Source organism: Alosa sapidissima, chromosome 14 (genome assembly GCF_018492685.1).
Source record: "Alosa sapidissima isolate fAloSap1 chromosome 14, fAloSap1.pri, whole genome shotgun sequence".
NCBI classification, from domain to species: domain Eukaryota; kingdom Metazoa; phylum Chordata; class Actinopteri; order Clupeiformes; family Clupeidae; genus Alosa; species Alosa sapidissima.
The window spans coordinates 26,294,445-26,315,386 of record NC_055970.1 but is presented as its reverse complement, the minus strand read 5'-3'; the positions used below and the strand labels follow the sequence as shown (position 1 = coordinate 26,315,386).

At 47.3% G+C, this 20,942-nt stretch overlaps 1 protein-coding gene across 1 annotated transcript in view; it reads right to left on the bottom strand.

Annotated features, from left to right (window-relative positions):
* Positions 1-3,047: 3,047 nt before the first annotated feature.
* The window catches only part of si:dkey-237h12.3 (teneurin-3), a 166,329-nt gene continuing 148,434 nt past the window's right edge, over positions 3,048-20,942 (bottom strand). The window contains 11 exon segments of the mRNA XM_042061969.1: positions 3,048-5,015; positions 5,372-5,502; positions 5,904-7,515; positions 7,720-8,016; positions 9,710-9,945; positions 10,611-10,786; positions 11,035-11,915; positions 12,928-13,082; positions 15,612-15,844; positions 18,236-18,256; positions 20,515-20,764. Of these exon segments, the coding sequence (XP_041917903.1) occupies positions 4,257-5,015; positions 5,372-5,502; positions 5,904-7,515; positions 7,720-8,016; positions 9,710-9,945; positions 10,611-10,786; positions 11,035-11,915; positions 12,928-13,082; positions 15,612-15,844; positions 18,236-18,256; positions 20,515-20,764 (4,751 nt within the window). The 3' untranslated portion in view covers positions 3,048-4,256.

Sequence of the window (20,942 nt, the reverse complement as noted above, 5' to 3'; positions counted from 1 at the left end):
GTGTGCCTGGGTTATTCCAAAGCTATGAAGGCATCTGTTTTGTTTCAGTCCATTGATGGGATTATTCTCCACAACTGTGTGTATCAGCAATTGTTGTTGCTAGTCCGAGAGATGCATACTGTAAGTGCACACACACAGTAGAGCCTATCCCATCCTTAATTCCACAGGGACATAACCTGCCCGGCCCTGGATCTGGGAGAAATCAATTTGACGAGTGAAAGTCAGGACATAAAGAATCGGTTTCTATTCTGTGTGAATAAAGCTCTGTAGAGTAAAAGACAGCAGTTTTCTGCAGCACATATCAGAAATGCTTCTGATGGCTGATAACTATCGTTCTCTGTCTGAGATGCGGCCGGTTCTTGCCTGTACGTAGCAGCTCATTAGGGTCATGTCTGGGCTGAGTCTGTTGTAAGGCATCTGTCAGCTGAGTGGTCTTGGCGTGGCACGTCTGTTAAATTTATTCTGCTAGGCGCCTTGGCGGGGATGTCCAGCCCTGACCACTGTTTGACCAGAGATCACGCCAGCCACGTCCGATAACATCTGATTAGGCTTATCTGATCCACACATTCCTGTCTTTCAGTGGGTCATTAGCCAGAACAGGTGGTTGGTTGAAATGAGCCTGTGGCTGTGGAGTGGATTTCTGTGTCCTGCATCATGTTCCCCTCAACTGGTCATTCATCACTGTCACCAGCAGAGGGAGCTAGTAGCTCAGTGGTTCGCATCATCACCACTAGAAACATGGCCCTCCATATATATAAGTGTGCTGGGAATATTAGGGAGAGAAATGCAGGGGATGTTTAGCTTTGATGTTCTTGTGATTTCTACATAGCTCTGAGGACTAGGATCTGAGGATTAGCAGGTCCTTATATAAATAATCAACTTAATTAATGGTGGAGTTAGTGATATACAGTGGACCAGAGTTGTTCATCTTTGCACACCATAAGATACAGTATGTGCATGGTCTCCCTTATGTTTTTTCCACCAAGCATTCCTCATATGCAGCAGGATTAAAAGTCGGAAAAGTCGGAACTTATGCATTGATCTGAGCTAGAATTACTGATTCTAGCTTTAGTCACATTTTAAACACAGAAAACAGACTGACAATGAAAAAATCATATTTTGGTTGCTTTTAACTCCAAAACAACACACTGTCAATAAAAGTGTGTGACTACTTATTAAAGATGTACTTTGTTTTTCTGTATGGCTGACATCAAAGAATCGTTGGTTTCATGCCTCTCCTCAACACTGAGCCACCAGTCACTCCTCACTCATTTAAACTTTTCTGACTCCACCCCTACCTCCCAACCCACACACACAAACCCCACCTACACACACACACACACACACACACCACACATATGCCCCCCCCCCCCCCCTCGGCCCCCAACTCCAAACATCTCCTTATTAAATATGAATTTTGGACTCTCTTCTCTCATCCATAGCGATCAGAAAATTATGCCCGCCATAAAAGAATGCCGACTTTGAGAGCCGTAATGAGAGCAAGGCATGCGTGTGCGTAGAGCGGAAGATGAGAAGGGCAAGGAGGTCATGACATATTCAGAGTCTACTCTCATTCAGTATTCATGACCTCACACATCTCATGCATAAACATGAGTCAGCTGGGTTAAATCTGACTCCAGGCTTCTGCTGCCTTTCATCAGGACCACTCCAGTCCAGCAAGATGCTTCTGAATGTATGAGCATCTTCTAGACCCAATGTCTGATGAAGGCCTAACGTCCGAAACATCACATTAATTTAATTATTTATTGGGAGCTATTGGTGTAGCGGACTTTCTTCATGCATTCAGTATTGCCCTTTTCGTCCAGCACCCAACTTGTTAACATTTGGATGTGCGTGCTTTATTGTTATTTTCACATTTTCAAGACCCACCTTGAGTAGGCTGTTGACCATTGTTGTATCGCTCATAATCGTATGTCCGGAGTAGCCAATGCTGGGTCTGGCCTATTGGCCACACTGGCCTATTTACATTGTAGGGCTGCAAGGCTTCACACTAAATCCAAGTAGGACACATTTGTCCCTTTTCCTCTTCTTACACAGAAACACAGTCTCTCCATCTCCACACAGCACACCCCGTCTGTCGTGTGGAATGGGATTTCCATTTTATTACGCGCCCTTGCAAGGAATACTGGGTTAATCAGGAGGGCAGTCTCTGGCCACAGGAAGGCCCTCAGGGGGATGACCGCAGCGCTTAACATTTGTGTAAACACTGAACATCAACATGCACTAACAATGTGCACAAACACAATGTACATACAACGCACAATGGATGTGAATTAATTTGCTTGTCGGTGTGATTGTGTTTCTCATTGCCCACGGAGGCCCCTCACTGGACATGACAGATTCCCCTGACACAGAGTTTAGAGTCTGGAGGTGAACAAGATTGACATTTTAGAGAATGTGTACATGTCTACGGTAGTTTATCCACATATTACAGTACCTGTCTGGTAAATACACAGAACACACTCCACTCTCCCTTCTGTTTTGCTATTTAGCATTTCAATATTTTTCATGTTTGTTTTATTTTCTTCTTTGGAGAAATCCATTACCCTAGGTGGAGGTATGTTAGCAGGGTAGAAAAACTATCTATCCAGATCCAGAAAGAAATCCAATGAAGAGAGCCACAAACCCTGGTGCTCAGCGGGGGTCGCTTTAGACTGAAAAGATACGGAAGTCAAGCAATAATAGAATTAGATGATGATTGAATCATTTGCCTGACAGAATAATTGAGGCATTGTTCTCTGTTCCAAACACACCCTCTGGAATTACCCTTAATATTCCAACACACTGTGGTTTCTCACACACTGGAGACAAACATTTGTGAAAATTCAATTCCCCTTCACATCTGGGGCATTAATAATTCAGGGTAAACAGCTCGAAGCTAAATTGTTGTTATTTTGTTACTTGTGTTGTCATGTGAAACTGGGGGAAAATCACTTTTTCATAGATCATTGATTTAACAAAATTAATCAAATAAAAACGTGAGTTCCGACATGTTGAATTGTAGAATAAATGTGCAATGTGGAGGGTTTGACTGTTTCACTTTTTATTGATAAAGTATAAATACTTAACATAAAATGACTGCCACTGTGACCATTATGTGATGAAGAATTCTATTTAATTCTTAGACAAGCACTGCTAGATTTCCATTCCCATTATCGTCTGTGCTAAGGAGCTTGCTTCTTCTTCATCAATCGAACGCTGAACCGTCTCAATATCACTGTCAGTTGACAGAATATTTAGTGATTCAGGAACATATGTTCGTTTGGTCCTCATAAACCCAAGACTAAATAAAACACTAGTAACTGTTGTTGTGTTTATTGTAGATGGTGGTAGTGGTTGTATGTTTTTTTTTCCACGGTAGACTTATGGTTGGGAATCTATTTCACCTGGATCTCAACGCTTTAGAAACACACATTTACAAAGCAGATACAAAGTGACAATTTCATACAATTCATACTCTCAGATACAGACTAAAGTTTTTTTTTATGCCTTCCAACTCTGTTACACTCAGATGGGAGTGATACTGTAAGTCTTTTGCTCATGCCCATGTATGTTTCTGATATTTTCAAATGACTACTATGCTTATACAAACTAACTAAACAAATGGACAAACAAATAAATAGACAAATAAATAGACAAGATAGAATCTATCTTATAAAATATTTTCACTGTACATTAGTTTGCTTGTGACGGTGGTGACTCAGGCGTATGGAGTTGTGCTGTTGAGACGCTTGCCTTAGTAAGGCTTCATACAATTACAGAGTATACATTGTGGCTCAACGCACAGCGTTGCTCAATATTTGCTGACTTGCACGTCCCTTCGTGTAAAAATGATCTCCAAAGTGTTGTGCTGCATGTCACACCAGCCATCTTTACACAGGACGAACCTAATCACGACTATTTGCTGTTCCCACCGTTACCGTGTTATTGCACCCAATTTACAGCAGGGGTCATTAGTCCTAGGTCCACTTGGCACCCCCTAATCTCCCCTCCAGCTAGAAAGTCTTGCTCACATGTTAGCAGTCTGATTTCAAAGCAGAACTGTGCTCAACAGTTCTCGAAAGCAGAGAAATGGTCCACTTCTCTCTGCTCTTGCCACGTCAGCGGACTGTTTTTGTCCGTTGCTGTAACTAGAACAAAACTCACAGCATCCTCTGCTTTCAGCGATCATGTGTTACCTCAGGGTTGAAGTCTCAGGTGGTTTTGTCTAGAGAAAGCGGAAGGGGTACTGTATGTTACCTCTTTCCGATCTCGTTTTGCCGGAGGAACTGGATGTTGTTGGTGCTGTCGGCTAGCTCTGGGTGCTGCTCCACAGAGAGGACATAGTAGCCGTCATACCCCGGGACCTTGCCCCCGCTCAGCAGCTGCCTCTTCTCACCCTCGGTCCACAGGCGGGCGCCTTCCTCTCCGTCCCGCACCCTCTGCTGCTCCCGGGCCCATGCGCTCACCAGCGCCCTCTGGCGGGCCAGCTCCAGAATGCGCTCGCGCTCCTCGTCCTGCGTGGTGCCGTAGCGCAAGTGCAGCGCCAGCCCGCCGCTCCGCAGCTCCACGTCCACCAGGCGGCGCGTGCGGCCGCCCGACGCCACGGCCGTCGACTGCCACACGGTCACGTTGACGCCGTTCTCCAGCGACCGTTTGCCGCTGGTGAGCTGCAGCACGGCCAGGTCGGTGTCCGCCGAGCCCGGCTTCACAAAGTGGTGCGTGTCGCAGCCGTCCAGCATGTAGTGCAGGTCCTGCAGGTAGATGGCGCCGTTGAGCACGGTGGCCAGCTGGACACAATCCTCGCTGGTGGTACTGAGTGTGCGTGTCACCACGGCTCGGCCTCGGCTAACGGCCAACATGACACCGCGGCCGATTAGCGATGCGCTCGGGGCGAACCACAGCCATGGTCTCTCTGTGTGCGGGGCCGGTCCAAACTGGATCTCAGGCAGGCGCTTGAATGAGAGGAAGGCCTCAGCTTGCCTGGACACGTCCTGCTGCATCCCAAAGATAGGCTGTGAAGAACAGGACATGACCGTGTTAAGCATTCATTAGGATGCTCCCACATGTCCCTCTAAGAGATATTACACAGAGGTCTGCTCTTTTCAGAAAGCTTTTCATTTTCTGCTGACAAGAGTTTATGAATTATCAAAGTGCTTCTTCGCCTATTTCCTTCACATTAAAATACTATCTGATAACATGATTTAACTTCTCTTTTTGATTTTTTTCCAAGTTTAATTTTAATATGCATATCTGTATTGCTCTACAAGTAGTTTCATACTGTATTCTACAACATGTTAATGTAATAGCCATCATCATGCTATGCTAACTTAGAACATATAAATCAAGCAGGACACTGTGGGATACTAACTGGGAGGTCGTCCCAAAGCTGGCTCTTCATTAGTTCATATGACGGATTGTTGATGTCAAACTTGGGGGCAGGGAAACCAGGTATGGTGTTGTGCAGGTGAAAGCCAAAGGTTACCAGCCAGGTGTTTACATCTGAAATAAAGATGCGATGATGAATACATTAATGAGAAATAAAAATCCGGTTCATGAATATTAAACAAATGGATCATTATGCATCATAATCAGAACTGAATTTGGTTTGACTCGGATAGTCAGAGACCCACAGACTATCTATAGATGCTCACATTATCAACAATCTAATTGTTGACACTCTTACATGAAACTACAATTTATGGTTGAGGTTAGAGGCTGGATTTGGTTAAGGTGATGTTTGGTAATTGTTCAACAAAAGATGTACATACTGAACTTGAATCTTTATGATCGTGTTAAGGCTCTGTGGGCATCAGTAAAGAGTTAAACTCTTTAGTTATTTCCATCAAATAGAATTGAGTTATATGTTGTTTAAGTTCACATATGGGGAAATGCTGTCATACCTGTGACATACTCCCGCACATTGTGACCTTTACTAATGGGGTCGTTGTTCCGGAACATGTACAGGTTGAAAGGCCGGGGGTCCTTCCCCAAGTCTTTGAAAGCAGTGGGACAAGGGGTGGTCCAGCGGCCTGCCATGATGTCAAAGTCCCGCTCGCCGAAGTGGACCAGCTTGGTGAGGGGGTCGTACAGGCCGCCATGGAAACCCAGTGGGAGTGGCAGGTCGGGGTTGGAGTCCAGGTGCACCTCGCCGTAGGCCGTGTACTGCACCTGCTTCAGGAGGAGGCCCTCGCTGCTGAAGACGGCCAGCGGCGTGCCCGTGTTGTCGCAGGCGATGTAGAACTCTTTCCCGCTGCTCATCTCCATGGCGAACAGGTGTCCCTGCAGGTCGTAGTAGAGCGAGGTGATCTCCAGGCTCGTGTGGTTGTACACGTGTGTGATGCGGCTCGGGTAGGTCAGGTCAGCGTAGAAATACTGCAGGTGCCGACCGAGGCTGCTCTTGGAGGAGACGCGTCGGCCGAGGCCGTCGTAGCGGTAACGGACGCTCCAGCCCAGCGACTTGCTGTAGACGCGCTCCAGGAGGCCCTTGGAGTTGTACTCGAAGACGTCGGAGCCTCGCTGGCGCAGGAAGCCGTCCTCGTCCAGCTGGTACTGGAGGTCACCCAGGCGCGTGATGTGGTCACGGAGGTCGTAGCGGAGAGGAGTCAGTCGGGGGCTGTTGCCGGGGTTCATCAGGTGCAGGTTCCCGTTCAGGTCGTAGCTGTAGCGCCACGACACCCGGTCGTTCAGAGACGCCACCTGCAGCTGGCCATCCACGTCGTACTCGAAGGTGTACTTGGTGGAGTTGGCGTACGGCCCGATCTTCATCTCCTTCTTCATGACTCGGCCCGCGGCGTCGTACTGGAAGGCGATCCAATACATGACCGTCCGGAACACCTCGTACTGTATCTCTTTGATCCGCCCGTGGCCATCGAAGTGCTTGCTGTAGGTCATGACCGAGGTGGAAATGATCTGGTTAATGTCGTAGTAGATCACCCCGAACTTGCCAAATTGTTCCAGCTTTCCAGAGATGTCATCGTACTGGTAGAGGTCAATCGGAAGTGGCGTCTCGTTGATGACTCCTTGGACACTGGCCACCCGGAGGCTCCCATCGTAGGCGTAGTCGAAGCGCGCGTTCACCATGCCGTCCTCGTTGAAGCGGTAAATCTGCCGGTCCACTAGCGCCCCCAGCTGTCTGTAGCGGATAGTGCAGATGAACGCCTCGTTCTGCAGGTTTATGGTTTTCAACACACCGACCGTCTCATCGAAAGTGAAGGTGACTTTCGTGCTGTCGTACAGAACCTCCGACAGTTTGTTCTGCCACCGGTACCGGTACAAGATCCGCCGGCCCGTTCCGTGATGGGCCACTCGTAAGAGGAGTCCGTCCTCCCGGTAGTCGATGGCGACGGAGGCGTTGCTCTCGGGCGGGTGATAGAGGTTGCTGTAGTACCCGAGAGAGCGGACCGTGTGCATGGTGTAGCGCGCCAGACTGGGCATGGTGACACCGGACAGGAGTCCGTGGGAGTCGTACTCAAACACATACTGCCTCTGGCTGGCCAAGAGCAGCACCACGGCCTGCCATGAAACAGAAAGGACGTCAGTAGGACAAGATGCGTCCTGATTCATAACATCTCTAATGAACACTAATGTGGTTTATTGCTACTGAGAATTCACTGGATAGATAAACCTCACTTTTATATTCAGCTACCACGGATTGCCAAGATACACCATTACAATTCATACAGTCATGCTTTTGTTATAGAACTGGTCAGTTATCACCTGCTCCATGTAGGTGTAGGTCCAGGTCTTGCCATCGGGGAACTCTCTAGTGACGAGCCGTCCCTGGTTGTCGTACTCCACTCGCTCTGCCTCAGATCCCCACTGGAGGGCGCTGATGAGACCGCCGCTGGTGCGGGTGATGTTGACGGGCAGCAGTTTACTGCTGGGCGTCCACAGCACGGGCTGGCCGGCCGCGTCGTACAGAATCTTCAGCAGGAATTTGCGGTGGTCATCATAGATCCTCTCCGTCCGCAGTAGGCGGTCATAGTCCACTGACAGAATGTTACGGCCATTCACCTGTTGTCATGGACGATGATAGTAATGTTGTTATTGTGCATTAGGAGAAATGGTCCCAAACTCACTGAGGAAATGATTACTAATCAAGTACAGTTGGGGCTAAATTTGTTGGGACCTTTTATTTTATGTAGATATTCTAAAATGGCCCGGAGAGAGTTGTTGGTACCCCGAAAAAGAAGATACAATTATAAATTATTGGATTATAGTGTTGTTTAATGTTAATTATATTAAAGATCTATTTGATCTTGTATTCAGTTATTCAACCAATTTAAAGCAACACCAAAGAGTTTTTTGTACCTTAAAATAATGTTTCCAAAATTGTTTCCGTGGTTCATCAACTCGTAACAGGGTGAACGGCACTTCTGCATTCGCTTCGCGGCCCTCTATCGGCTGTAACCGCACTATATAAGTTTGCCAGATCGGGTAGCGGGTTTGTAGTTCGATGGAATGAGACATAAGAAACTACAAATTTGACTTGCATGACTCTAAAAGACTTTTCGAGAAAATATTTTCGACATGTGGCAGAAGCTGTGAGACAACTGGATGGCATACTAATAAGTAAAGGCTACCATCATCTATGCCAATTCCATTTTCATTTGTTTTATTATGTGATGTATGCTGTTGAATGAAGAGTCAAAATCGAAGTCAATTTGCATTAAACATGGAATAAACAATTATGAATGCTGATTACTTTAGTCAGTTTCATTTTTTTTTAAAGAAAAAATTAGTGTTTTTCTTTCTTCATGGAAAGATACCAACAATTTCAGTCACAACTGTAATAATTACACTAATAATGACAGAGAGATGCATAAGAAACAAAACAGGTTTTGTAGTGTATCTAGCTTGTGCAATTGCATGTGTATCTATGACGGAACAAAAGGCAAGAGTAACTCTATGTAGGTGGGTGCTGCTTCCTCTAAAGCTCTGGAGCTGATGAAATAGATTAACTGTGGCTTTCAAGAACTTCATTAGGCTGAAAGTCACCCTGGCGTTGCTTCAAGGTCTTAAATCTTGCAGCTGAAACTTTTATTCAGGCACTTGTGAAAAGAGTGTAGGAAACATGTTAGCTGAAATAGACCATATGCAGTATGTTAGATATGAGATATCTAGCTTTATAGTAGATTTGTTTATGTATGTATTTAGCTGACCCTTTTATCCAGCAGATTTTATCCTGCCAATAGCAGGGCTAGTCTTCCTGGAGCAACATGGCTCAAGGGTATAACGTGACAACTGGGAATGGAACCCATGACTCGTCCAGTTCCTTAGTCACTATTTGTCAGCCATGCTGGAGGGTCTGTTCAGACCACAGGGGCTGATTATGAAAGTGTATGGATGTGGTCCATAGTTAGAGAATGCGTGTGTGTGTGTGTGTGTGTGTGTGTGCATGTGTGTGTGTGTGTGTGTGTGTGTGTGTGTGTGTGTGTGTGTGCGTGTGTGCGTGCGTGCGTGCGTGCATGCGCACGTGTGTGTGTGCGCGTGTGTGTGCGTGTGTGTGTGTGTGTGCTTGTATGTGTGTGAATGTGCGTGTGCGCGCGCGCGCGTGTGTGTGTGTGTGTGTGTGTGTGTGTGCGTGTGTGTGTATATGTATGTGAGAGAGAGAGGGTGTGTTGGTATGTGTGTAGCTCCAGAAATCATGACTTGAGCAAGAGATAGAAAAGGGAAAGTATGTGTTTAAAAACATTTAAAAACTGACCCGTAGTTTTCGTCCAAACACTGTGACCTTTGCCCTCGACTGTTCCTTCCGGAAGCGCCACTCCACCAGATTCTGCCCACTCTCGCTGGGCAGCGTCATGTTCCGGCGTGCCACAATTGGACAGGACGGGCCGGCCAATATGTGGGGCTCGGTCTGATAGTGGGAGTCCATGCCGTTGGCATAGAGGATCCTCAGGGATCGGTCATAGCCCAGCACGTAGCTGTTCCTCAGCTGGTCTGCAGGACATTAGAGAAGACACTCATTTACCACAGGGAACAGCTACTGGACAATACTATGCTGGCATCCAGACAGAAACAAAAAGAGTTAGTGTACATGTAGACTTATTCAATATTGTCTTTGTGCACCGTGTATGTTCATTTAAAGCTTCAAGGCAACCAAAATGCTTATGTTTTTTGTGTGTTTTTTTTTTCAGGAGAATAATGCATACTTGAATTCAAAAGAACATTTGAGGCAGTAACAACAGTAGCACTGGCTTTCTTCCCAAACATTAAATGAGTGGTTTTATATGTATCATTTATACACTTTAGGGAGGTTTTTAAAAAAATAAAATAAAATGTACTTTCATCGTAGACAACAGCAATATCAACAACAAAATAAGCAACCAAACAAACATGCTCACAAAAAAGTTTGATTTTGATTTAAAGACTAAGAGATATTAAAGGGTTGCTCATACTGAGACAGTGTTACACTGCCTGAATAGGTGTGTGTGTGTGTGTGTGTGTGTGTGTGTGTGTGTGTGTGTGGGTGTGGGTGTGGGTGTGTGTTTCTGGGCCTACCCTGAGATAAAGTGAAAACTGCCTGAATAGGTGTGTGTGTGTGTGTGTGTGTGTGTGTGTGTGTGTGTGTGTGTGTGTGTGTGTGTGTGTGTGTCTGGACCTACCCTGAGACAAAGTGAAAACTGCCTGAATGGACGTGTGGTTGGCGGCGATGCTGGCATCGTCCTCCTGGCCAGAGGTTGTCAAGGTGACAGTGAAATCTGTCTCCATGTCGCCACGGAGATTAGTGACAACACCGGAGGGAAAAGTAACGTTGTAGAGCTTTCCCTCCACATCATACCTGCACAGGACAACACGTGTGTTACACTGGACCACAAAACACTGACACTTTAATTGTCCTGTCAGCTATATTGAGTCCTTTATGTGTGGCCCAATACAAACACCATGGAATCATGGAACAAAGAACTAAGAGGTGAGATGTTAGCTGTAGTTTGCTGTAGTTAACTTGACCTGCACTCCATTTTTAGGGGTCCATTTTTAAGTGGGCATTTCAAACCAAAGTGGTCCATCGCAACACATAGCACTTACTCATAGAATGTGGTCCAGCCGTTGGCGATGGTCTTAGTGGCCAAGAGGCCACTGTCGCCATGGTATGTGAACTGGACGAGCTCGTGCCCCTGTGCTGTGAGGGACTTCAGATGGTCCTTTGGGTCCACAGCCATCCAGATCACCTGGTTGTCGGGGGCGATGAGCCGGACGGGCACTTGGCCGGCGTCACGTCTGATGCGGAGCGTGTTGCCGTGGCAATCGGTCACTCCGCTGAGGCCACCCTCGTTGTCGTAGGTGAAGTTGTACTTGTAGTCGCCCATGACGAGGTTGAGCGTGTGGCGGTGTGTCCCGTTGGCGCTGAACAGATAGAGTTCTTCCGACTCAGGAGACGCCACCTCGTACAGGCCGGCGGCGTTGACCGGCGGGCGGGTCTGCCCGATGGCTCTGATCCGGATGTTTCCGAGGTCGGCCACGTACAGGGTACCGTCGGGCGCAGCCACGATGGACGACGGCCCGTTGAGCCGCGCGTCCTTGGCGTAGCCGTCGCCGGTCAGGTAGCAGTCGCAGTTCACGTCATTCCGGCAGTCGCACTCGGACGGCGCCCCGGCCAGGTGGGTGATCTCGCCGTCGGCCGACACACGTTGGATGCGGCTCATCTTCTTCTCGTCAGTCTCGGCGATGAAGAGCTCACCGGCGTAGGACACAGCGATGGCACTCGGGCTGTCCAGGGCCGTGTGGCTGGCCAGCTGGATCTCCGTGGGCCGCTGGCTCTGGAGGGGTCCTGGGCAGTGCAGCGGCCGCCCCGCCACCACGCTGGTCTGACCGCCCTCGAACACACGCAGCACCAAGTTCCCATCCAGCACGTACAGGGAGTTATCCACGGGGTTGATGGCCAGGTCAGTAGGCCACTCTAACACAACCTGGAACATGATGAGAGGAGATAAATAAACACGCAAAACACACATGCACATCACACACACACACATACAGTACATAGTCATTCATGCATAGACACACATACATACTTAAATGTAAATACACTCACACACACACACACACACACACACACACACACACACACACACACACACACACACACACACACACTCATACACAGAAGGCCATTTTTCAGCTCAACAGGGTCTGTGGAGGACACGACTTCATTTCCTGAAGAGTGATTAATGGGGGAGGAGAGACTGGGTGTGTGAGGGCATGTGTGTTTGCGTCAGAGAGGAAAGGAGTGTGTGTGTGTGTGTGTTTGTGTGTGTGTATGTGTGTGTGTGTGTGTGTGTGTGTGTGTGTGTGTGTGTGATAAGGGCTTTGTCCCCATCACAGGTGCCTGGGTGAAATGTCACTTAGTCTTCTCCTTGTGTTTCAGCGGTGCTTAATTGCTGTCTGTCCCCTCAGGATAATGTTTGGGCAAAAAAGAGGAATGGGCTGGATCACCTTAAGTACACCGATTCCATTTACTGCCTCTCTATAAATTAGATGGCCGGACATCTTTATACACCCACTAATTCCACTACTTTGATAGACAAAGTCATCGAACACAGGATGACACAGCACAAAACGTAGTCTAGCTTGGGTGGTATGGAAGACACAGAGTTGTGTGTTAGGTGAGTAATAAATGTGTTATAATATTGTGTTATAATATCGGAGAATAATATTGTGGGGGTACAACAGAGGCTGATTACCTGTCAGCTAATGGGACAGTGAAATTAAATTTGGTAAATGTCCAAAACAAAATAAAAAGCCATTTCTGTCAAGGTAATAATAAGTCAATCACTTGTCCAGTTGCTGTCATGTCATAGTAGAGAGGAGAGTGTCCAGTGTGTCTGGCAGGGGTCGCATTCTGAAGCCGAGTCATGTCACTGCTCTGTCCTGATCTGATTGTGATTCTGATTCTTTTTCAGAACACTAGTGGTCAGTCACCTGATGGATGTCCATTGCAGCATCACACGCCAGTGGTCGAGCAGAAGCAAGGTCGTTGGATCCCATTACTGTGGAGATGACCCCTGTCTTGTCCACTTTCCGGATCACTGTTCCGTCGACAAAATAGATCAATCCGTCCTTGTCCACAACGATGCCTGCCCAGACAGATGGGAGAAATATAGATCACACCTCCATCACCCTCCACACATGCACACTTGGGCCTGAACACCAAGCTGAGTCGGAGAGGGCCTGTTGGAGTTGTCTTTCCAACTATTAATTAGGATGAGCTAATGGCTAACCTGTTTGACAAGGCGATTTATGTTATTTTTGGTGCAATTAATTACTATGATAAACTTACTGTTTATTTGGGCTAGTTCTTGTTTGTTCAGTGCTTATTAGTTTATCTAACGTTACATGACAATGCAACCCATGCTAATTAGGTGAATTAGCCTGAATAAGTAAATATATGCATAGTATATGCATAGGTAAGCTACATCATAGAGGAGGTCAAACAGCTTTATCAGCTGGCAAGACTCCCATTTCTATTTGAAATGATGGGCTCTAACATTGACAAAGTACAGTTTAGATGTGTCATTTTGTTGGTCTTCTGGTTGTCTTTGGTTCCTGCTCTTCTTAGGATTTGGGGTTGGGCAGTATTATGCAGCCTGAGCCCCAACGCAGACACACACTCAAACTCAAGCACATACTAAAGCACACACACACACACACACACACACACACACACACACACACACACACACACACACACACACACACACACACACACACACACACACACACACACACACAGACACCCTGGCTGGATGTGGTGAAAAGGAGACGATGGGTACATGTGTCAAGGTTGGCTTCACATTATTCAGGTCACTGCAGAGAGCATCACACTCAATTATTCACATGCACTGAATTATTTCTCAGGCCAAAGTGGAAGTGGCTGTAGCTGGAGACATCAACCTCTCAACTCCTCCTCTTCCTCTCATCCATCCATCATTCTCTCTTCCCACACACACACTATCCCGCTTTTTCTCACGCCATCTCCCTCACTAACTTTCCTTCCATAACTTCCTGTCTCTCTCTCTCTCTCTCTCTCTCTCTCTCTCTCTCCTCTCTGTATCCCTTCTTTCTCTCTCTCCACCTCTCCTATATATTTCTGTCCCTCCCTCTCTCCTCTCTCCTGACTGTTTCCCTTTTTAATTTGCTCTGTATCTCCCCACACTGTGTGCCTTCAGCTTAGTTTGTTGATAAAAGACAAAAGCGGAAAGCTACTGCATACTGTGGTCAGTAGATAGAGAGATATCTTACGTAAATAAACTCTGTGTGTGTATGTGTGTGTGCCCGTGTGCGATGTGTCTGTAGATTTGTATATGTTGCATGTTGTGTGTGTGTGTGTGTGTGTGTGTGTGTGTGTGTGTGTGTGTGTGTGTGTGCGTGTGTGTGTGTCCATGGGGGTGAGGGTGTTTATGTGTGAGTGGATGTGCTGATGACGGAGAGCGCTGCACTTAGTCCTTGACTCACTGTACCCACTTCTGCCAATATGAGCTGGGTGGAGGCAGAGTACTTTTCCATCTTTGTCTTTCATGAAGGATCTCTGTGAGGACGACATCAGGAGAGATTGCGTGGTGTCACTCAAACTTTTCTTTAAGGCTTCACACACTGAGGCCTTTAAAAATATGAAAGCTGTGTTGTGTATTTTTGGCCCTGCAGATATAGAGGAACTAGTATCGTGAATGTAGACTGAGGACAATGGTCTGGACTCGAGATATGCCCGTGCAGTGAAATCTGGGCCATTTTATTTGTAACAGTCTGCCGGACATCATGACAGGCTTCATCAGCCCGAGACGCCGGCATGCTTCATCAATCTGCTGTCGAGGAGACGTTGCCATGGCTGCGCTGGGACTAAGCTCCGACTGCCCCCAAACACTGTCACAAATCACTGGACCCCAGTTGACTTCCACACAAGAGTGGGAGGAATGAAAATCAGATGTGATGACAGGACTCACTTTTCTTTTTTCCCCTTTTTTAATCGCAAAACCTCAACAAATCACCACCCTGTAGCATCCAGGCTAGGCTCCATCAAATAACCGCTGCGCTAAATCACCCAGGCCGTGTGACAAGGACAGGAGTGAGTCCCCCCACCATTGGGGCTGACACAGAACTACAGTATATGACTTTGGCAGAAGGCTACTAGCCTCTTCAACGTCCACTGCTCTAAATCTCAGGGTACAGTTAACTTTCTCCTCCTGTGAGGGTTAAAGGGCTGATGTACTGTCATATAAAGCAGGATGATCAAACTACACATGAGAGGATAAAAGGAAAAGGATGAGAGAGAGAGGGAGAGAGAGATACCTTTTTGTGATGCCCCATGGGCTTTTTTTAAAGGGCAGGAAGGCTCTTGAGGCCTCTTCCTCGCTCTCTCTCTCTCCATCTCTCTTTCTCCCTCGCTCTCTCTCTCTCCATCTCTCTCTCTCTTTGATGCAGGTCCGGCACTGTGATATTTTTCCAAGTATCACACTTTATCAAATGCCAGATATCAATCTTTTATCATTCAGCTTTATGTGATATCTGCAATGCATATTGAGCGCCTTCTGGACTCTTGCCTCCCACTGACCGCAGATGAAAGGGAAGTGAGAGGCAGCTGAAGGAAGTGGTGCTTTGGGTGCCCCCACCTTTGGGTCCGGCCAGCGAGGCCTCGGTCGCCTGTCCTCCATCCCCGCAGTGGGCCTCGTCGAAGGGCAGACAGTGCTCCCCTGTGCCCACCACCACCTCCACATTCTGCTGGGGCTCAACGCTGCTCCCCAGGGCCCGGGGCCTGTAGATGCGGCGCGAGTTGGTGTCCGAGACGTACAGCTGCCCTGTCACCGGATCAGTGGCCAGGTAGTACCGGTGGGCAGGGTTGTTGCTGTGTAGAAAAGAGAGAGAGAGAGAGAGAGAGAGAGAGAGAGAGAGAGAGAGAGAGAGAGAGAGAGAGGTCAGATAGGTGAATAGAAGAAATAAGAAAGAGAGACACGTCGGCAGGCAGACGGACACGCAGGCAGACAGACAGACAGGCAGTGAGAGAGCAATTCACAGAGAACCTACTGTAAGAGACGGACTATACAATGATGAATGAGAGTGACAGGTGGGGGGATAGAGAGAGAGAGTCAGAAGTAACAGATGGACAGATTGGTTAGGATAGAGGGAGGACAGGGAAGGAAATCATGCAGCATAAGATGAAGTGATCTGCTAAAAAAGCAAAGAGATAAGACGACAATGAGCTTCAGTGAGAAGGAGAGCTGACCAGTGAAAGAGTAGAGAGGGAGACAGATGTGTTTGCTGATGCCTCAAGACGGCTTGAGTGCGGAGAACCAAATTGGCTCTGACGGATGAAATAACTGAGTGATGATTGGAATATTCATATGATTATCAAGGTGCTGAGATTCAGCAGGACTTTTTCCCTTGGACTATGTTTGAGAGAGTGTGTGTGCGTTTTGTGTGTGTGTGTGTGTGTGTGTGTGTGTGTGTGTGTGTGTGTGTGTGTGTACTGTATGTGGGAGAGGAAATGGGAGGAGGAGTGCATTGTATCTGAAATCAAGCCAAATGAGTTCTGACTGGAACGTATTGAAAGAGGAGATGATGACAGATCTCGGAATGCGGCAAATCATTCCCTTCATGATCGGTCCCGAAGGGTCGGCAACGCCAAATGAACGAGTATTTGGAAAAGATGGAGGGATGAGGGATATGCAGATCCCTCCTGTAGCTTTTCGTCTGCTTCCCTTTACCTCCATCCTTTCATTCTTTCTCCTCTGTTTTTATCTCTCTTGAGGATTCTTTTTTCTCTCTTCCTCCTCTGGTTTTCCTCTTCTTTGTTGCCTACCTTCTCTACATCCTCTCTTTCCCTCTTTATCTCTCTCTTTCCCACTCTCCCTGCAGCCTTTCTCTCCATCTCCCCCTCTCTCTCTCTCCCACTCTTTTCCTCCATCTCTTTCCCTCTCTCTCTCCCTTCAGCCTCTCTCTCTCCCTCTCCCTCTCTTCTCTCTCCCTCTCTTTTCCTCCATCTTGTTCTCTCCCTCTCTCTCTCTCCCACTCTCTCTCTCTCTCTGGCTGTCTTCTGTGAGTGTGTTACATCAGGCAGTGATGTCCATTAAAGCTGCATCTGGGCAGCAGAGGGAGAGGGAGAGCTGGCACATGTCTCTTTCAGACACACACACACACACACACACACACACACACACACACACACACACACACACACACACACACACACACACACACACACACACACACACCACTAGTACAGAAACAGAGGCCCGCAGAGACATGACATAGAGAGAGAGAGGGAGGGGAGAGGAGAGAGGGAAGGAGAGAGAAAGAGGAAGCGGAGATAGAGAGAGAAATGTGCGTGGGAAAAAACATATCTCTATATGGAAATGGAGAAAAAAAAATATCTATACTTCTGATGATTTGTTCGTCTGTGAATGTTCATGCTGAATAATTGATTCGAAGCGGTGAGTTGTCACTGAAACTGAACACAACACGACGGTCTCATAGATGATTGGCAGACCATCACCCTAAAAAGTAACATCTGCTGGAACATGGACCGATTTCACAGTTTCATTGCAGTCGTTTTCCTCTGCTTGTTCCCGTTCCCCAGAGAAAGCCAAAGTGCTCCATACACAGGCCTCTGTGCATGACATGACTAGAGGAGCTGCATCCCCATGCCCCCATGTAGTAACCCCATAGCACGCCCCCATGTACTGTAGTAACCCCATAGCCCGCACCCATGTAGTAACCCCATAGCACGCCCCCATGTAGTAACCCCATAGCACGCCCCCATGTACTGTAGTAACCCTATAGCACGCCCCCATGTACTGTAGTAACCCCATAGCCCGCCCCCATGTACTGTAGTAACCCCATAGCACGCCCCCATGTAGTAACCCCATAGCACGCCCCCATGTAGTAACCCCATAGCCCGCCCCCATGTAGTAACCCCATAGCACGCCCCCATGTGTTAACCCCATAGCCCGCCCCCATGTACTGTAGTAACCCTATAGCACGCCCCCATGTAGTAACCCCATAGCCCGCCCCCATGTACTGTAGTAACCCCATAGCCCGCCCCCATGTACTGTAGTAACCCTATAGCCCGCCCCCATGTACTGTAGTAACCCTATAGCCCGCCCCCATGTGTTAACCTCATAGCTGAAGACATTTTGCAAGACACTTTAGTTAATAGTTGGTAAATGACGGCACTGTACACCTTCATCTCAGAGCAGGAGAGGGTGGCTCCACTCATACTGTGCATGCCAGCACTTACCTGTGCCTGAAGTCTTTGTTCCTGGAAGTGAGGATTTGTCAGGTGGAGCAGGTGGAGAACAAGTAGACCCCGACGGGCGGAGGGGCACGGGGGGGGTGGGGGGGGGGGGGGGGGTGGGGGTAAATTACAGACAGGGGAGAAAGTAAAGTATGAGAACATCACAGGTGTTTCATAAGGAAATGAATGCTTTGAGGGATCAGCTTTGCCAGGTGATATTTCTCTGTCCTGAGTGCAGCAGCAGGATGAGGGCACACGCTCTCTTTTCCAAGGGAATCTGTGCCTTTGTATCAAAGGCTTATTCTCTGGCTATCTGTGTTGTAATGAATTATTGATCAAGCGCGCGCTAATGAAAGAAGATAAATATCACCTCGGAGAAATGGTTTGTGATTTTGGAGCTGGAACAAGGACTAGAGGATTCATTGGGAAACTGGACCAGAGGTTGGTCATTATCAGGGGTGAAAACACTAGATCACAGGGTTGTCATTATCAAGGGTGAAAAGATCAATGCATTCGCTATAAACATATAATTACAACTACAATAGTGTACTAAATTACTGTATTTATCCCTCTTTTTCAGCTGTTTTCAATATGTTTTGTTTCTTAACTCCACATTTATTCATCCTTTCATACTTCCATTTATCCCTCATTCAACTACTTATCCTCGTTGTTCTGCCACTCACTGGAATGCTCCTACAAGTGGACTTGCGGTTATTTCTCTTTAATCTCTCTTCTGTGTGCAAGTGCTGCTATTCCTGACCCATGACATCATCATGCATTGAACCACTCCTCCACCCACAAACTCCCCCCCCCCATTCCACACACCTCCCCATCTACTGCACATCACTCACGTATGCTGCCATTTACCCATCATCCTTCTCCTCCCTGAACATCCGCACATCAACCCACCCACGCCACTTCCTGCATGTCTCCTGCCATCAAACCCTTTCCTCTCTCCTCCCTCATCTGAAGCCTTGATGCATGCTGATGCTCACAGACATGTCTCTGCTAGTTCTGTCTCCATCGTTTGCACTTCACTTGGACTATCTGGCCGCAGAGACTTAACAGATGGTGTGTTAACATTCCAGTTCACTATGTAAAATTGTTGTTGAACAATTACTGTTCATTTTAACCAAACCCTACCCATGACTTTAACCTTAACCATAAGTAAGGGATAATGTATAGAATGCCGGTCCTTATTGGGAAAATAAGTCCCGACAGGGCAAACCGGACCCCGAAGCGCAGCGGAGGGGTCTTGTTCCGCCCTGAAGGGACTTCTTTTCCCAATAATGACCGGCGTTCTATACATTATCCCGCTTATTACACGGCTACTTGCCAAAACAAAATAATAAACTCCCCACGATATGACTTTAGCCTACATAGCCTAGCCTATTTGTACCGTTCATCGTGGCATTTGCTGAAACAAATAGTTTGCAACAACACAGGCTGTACTTGAATCAAACATTCTTTAGAACACAGCTGATCAACCGTCTGCCTTCACTTTTGAATGAAGTTCCAGTCCTTGCGTAGTAATATGAAATACCTGCACAAACTCCGTTGCCATCGACAGCGGTCATTATTTTTTTCAGAGGTCCTTTCCTCGGAAATAATGACCACTAGAACTGGGAAATCCCATTCAAGTCAATGGAGCGTTCTACTTGCCTTGTGAAGAGCCGTGTAATAAATTATAGTTAACAGAGCGTCAACCGATAGTGTGTTTATCATATAAAGGCGCTCTAAGGGATGCTGGGTAACATCACTTCTGTTGACGTTCAAACAAAACAGAAAGCTAGCTCGCTACTTCCTCCCCCTCCCTCCCGTGCAATTGAAACTCGCGCATCTCGTCAGTCATTTGCTGGAACAGTTTGTTATGTTTTCATGGGCAAGGTTTGCCCAAGTTGTTTTGTGGCTGTTTTTGGAGCCTGGGTTGTCCACAGAGATCGCGTTTTTTTTTTTTACAGTGCATTCAGGACACAGGCAGCTAGCAGATGGTGAGGTGATGTTTGCTGTAAGTGACAAAAATGTTTTAGCCTAAAAAACATATGACATCACTTAGAGCACCTTTAAGAATCTGTATCTAGTCTGTGGGTGGACATCTTGGTGCTCTCATCATAATAACGAATTAATAGCATATCTACTATAACAAACCATGAATACTACATACAAACACATGGATGAATCATTCTATGTCAGAAACACATTATTATTTTAACTTTTTATCATTATCATTATTATTATTATTGTTGTTATTGTTATTATTGTTGTTGGTGGTGCTGTCTCACCTGAGCTCCATGATGCTGCTGACGTTCCTCGAGGGGTAGATGCGCCTGATGTAGTTGAAGTCCCCAACATAGAGGCTGCCATCCAGGCCCCATGCCAGCGCCACGGGGGCAAGAAGCTTGTTGCCCTCTGCCTGCCCATTACAGCTAGGGCAGGAGATGCTGCGCCGCCGCCCGTTGCCCATCACCGTGGCGATGACGGGGGGCAGGAGAGAGAGCAGGCGCTGCTCTCCGCTGCCCTTGAAGAGGATGCCTGTGGACATATTCAGTCATCGTGAACAGGGGGCTGCAAAATCACTGGAAACACCTGACAATGCAGCTCGACTGTCAAGGGCACTTCATATGGTCACATCTGCACACGGGAAATAGGAAAAGATCATTCTCTTGTGCATGCGTGTTTGTTCATTTCCACTGTTTTATTCAGTGCAACA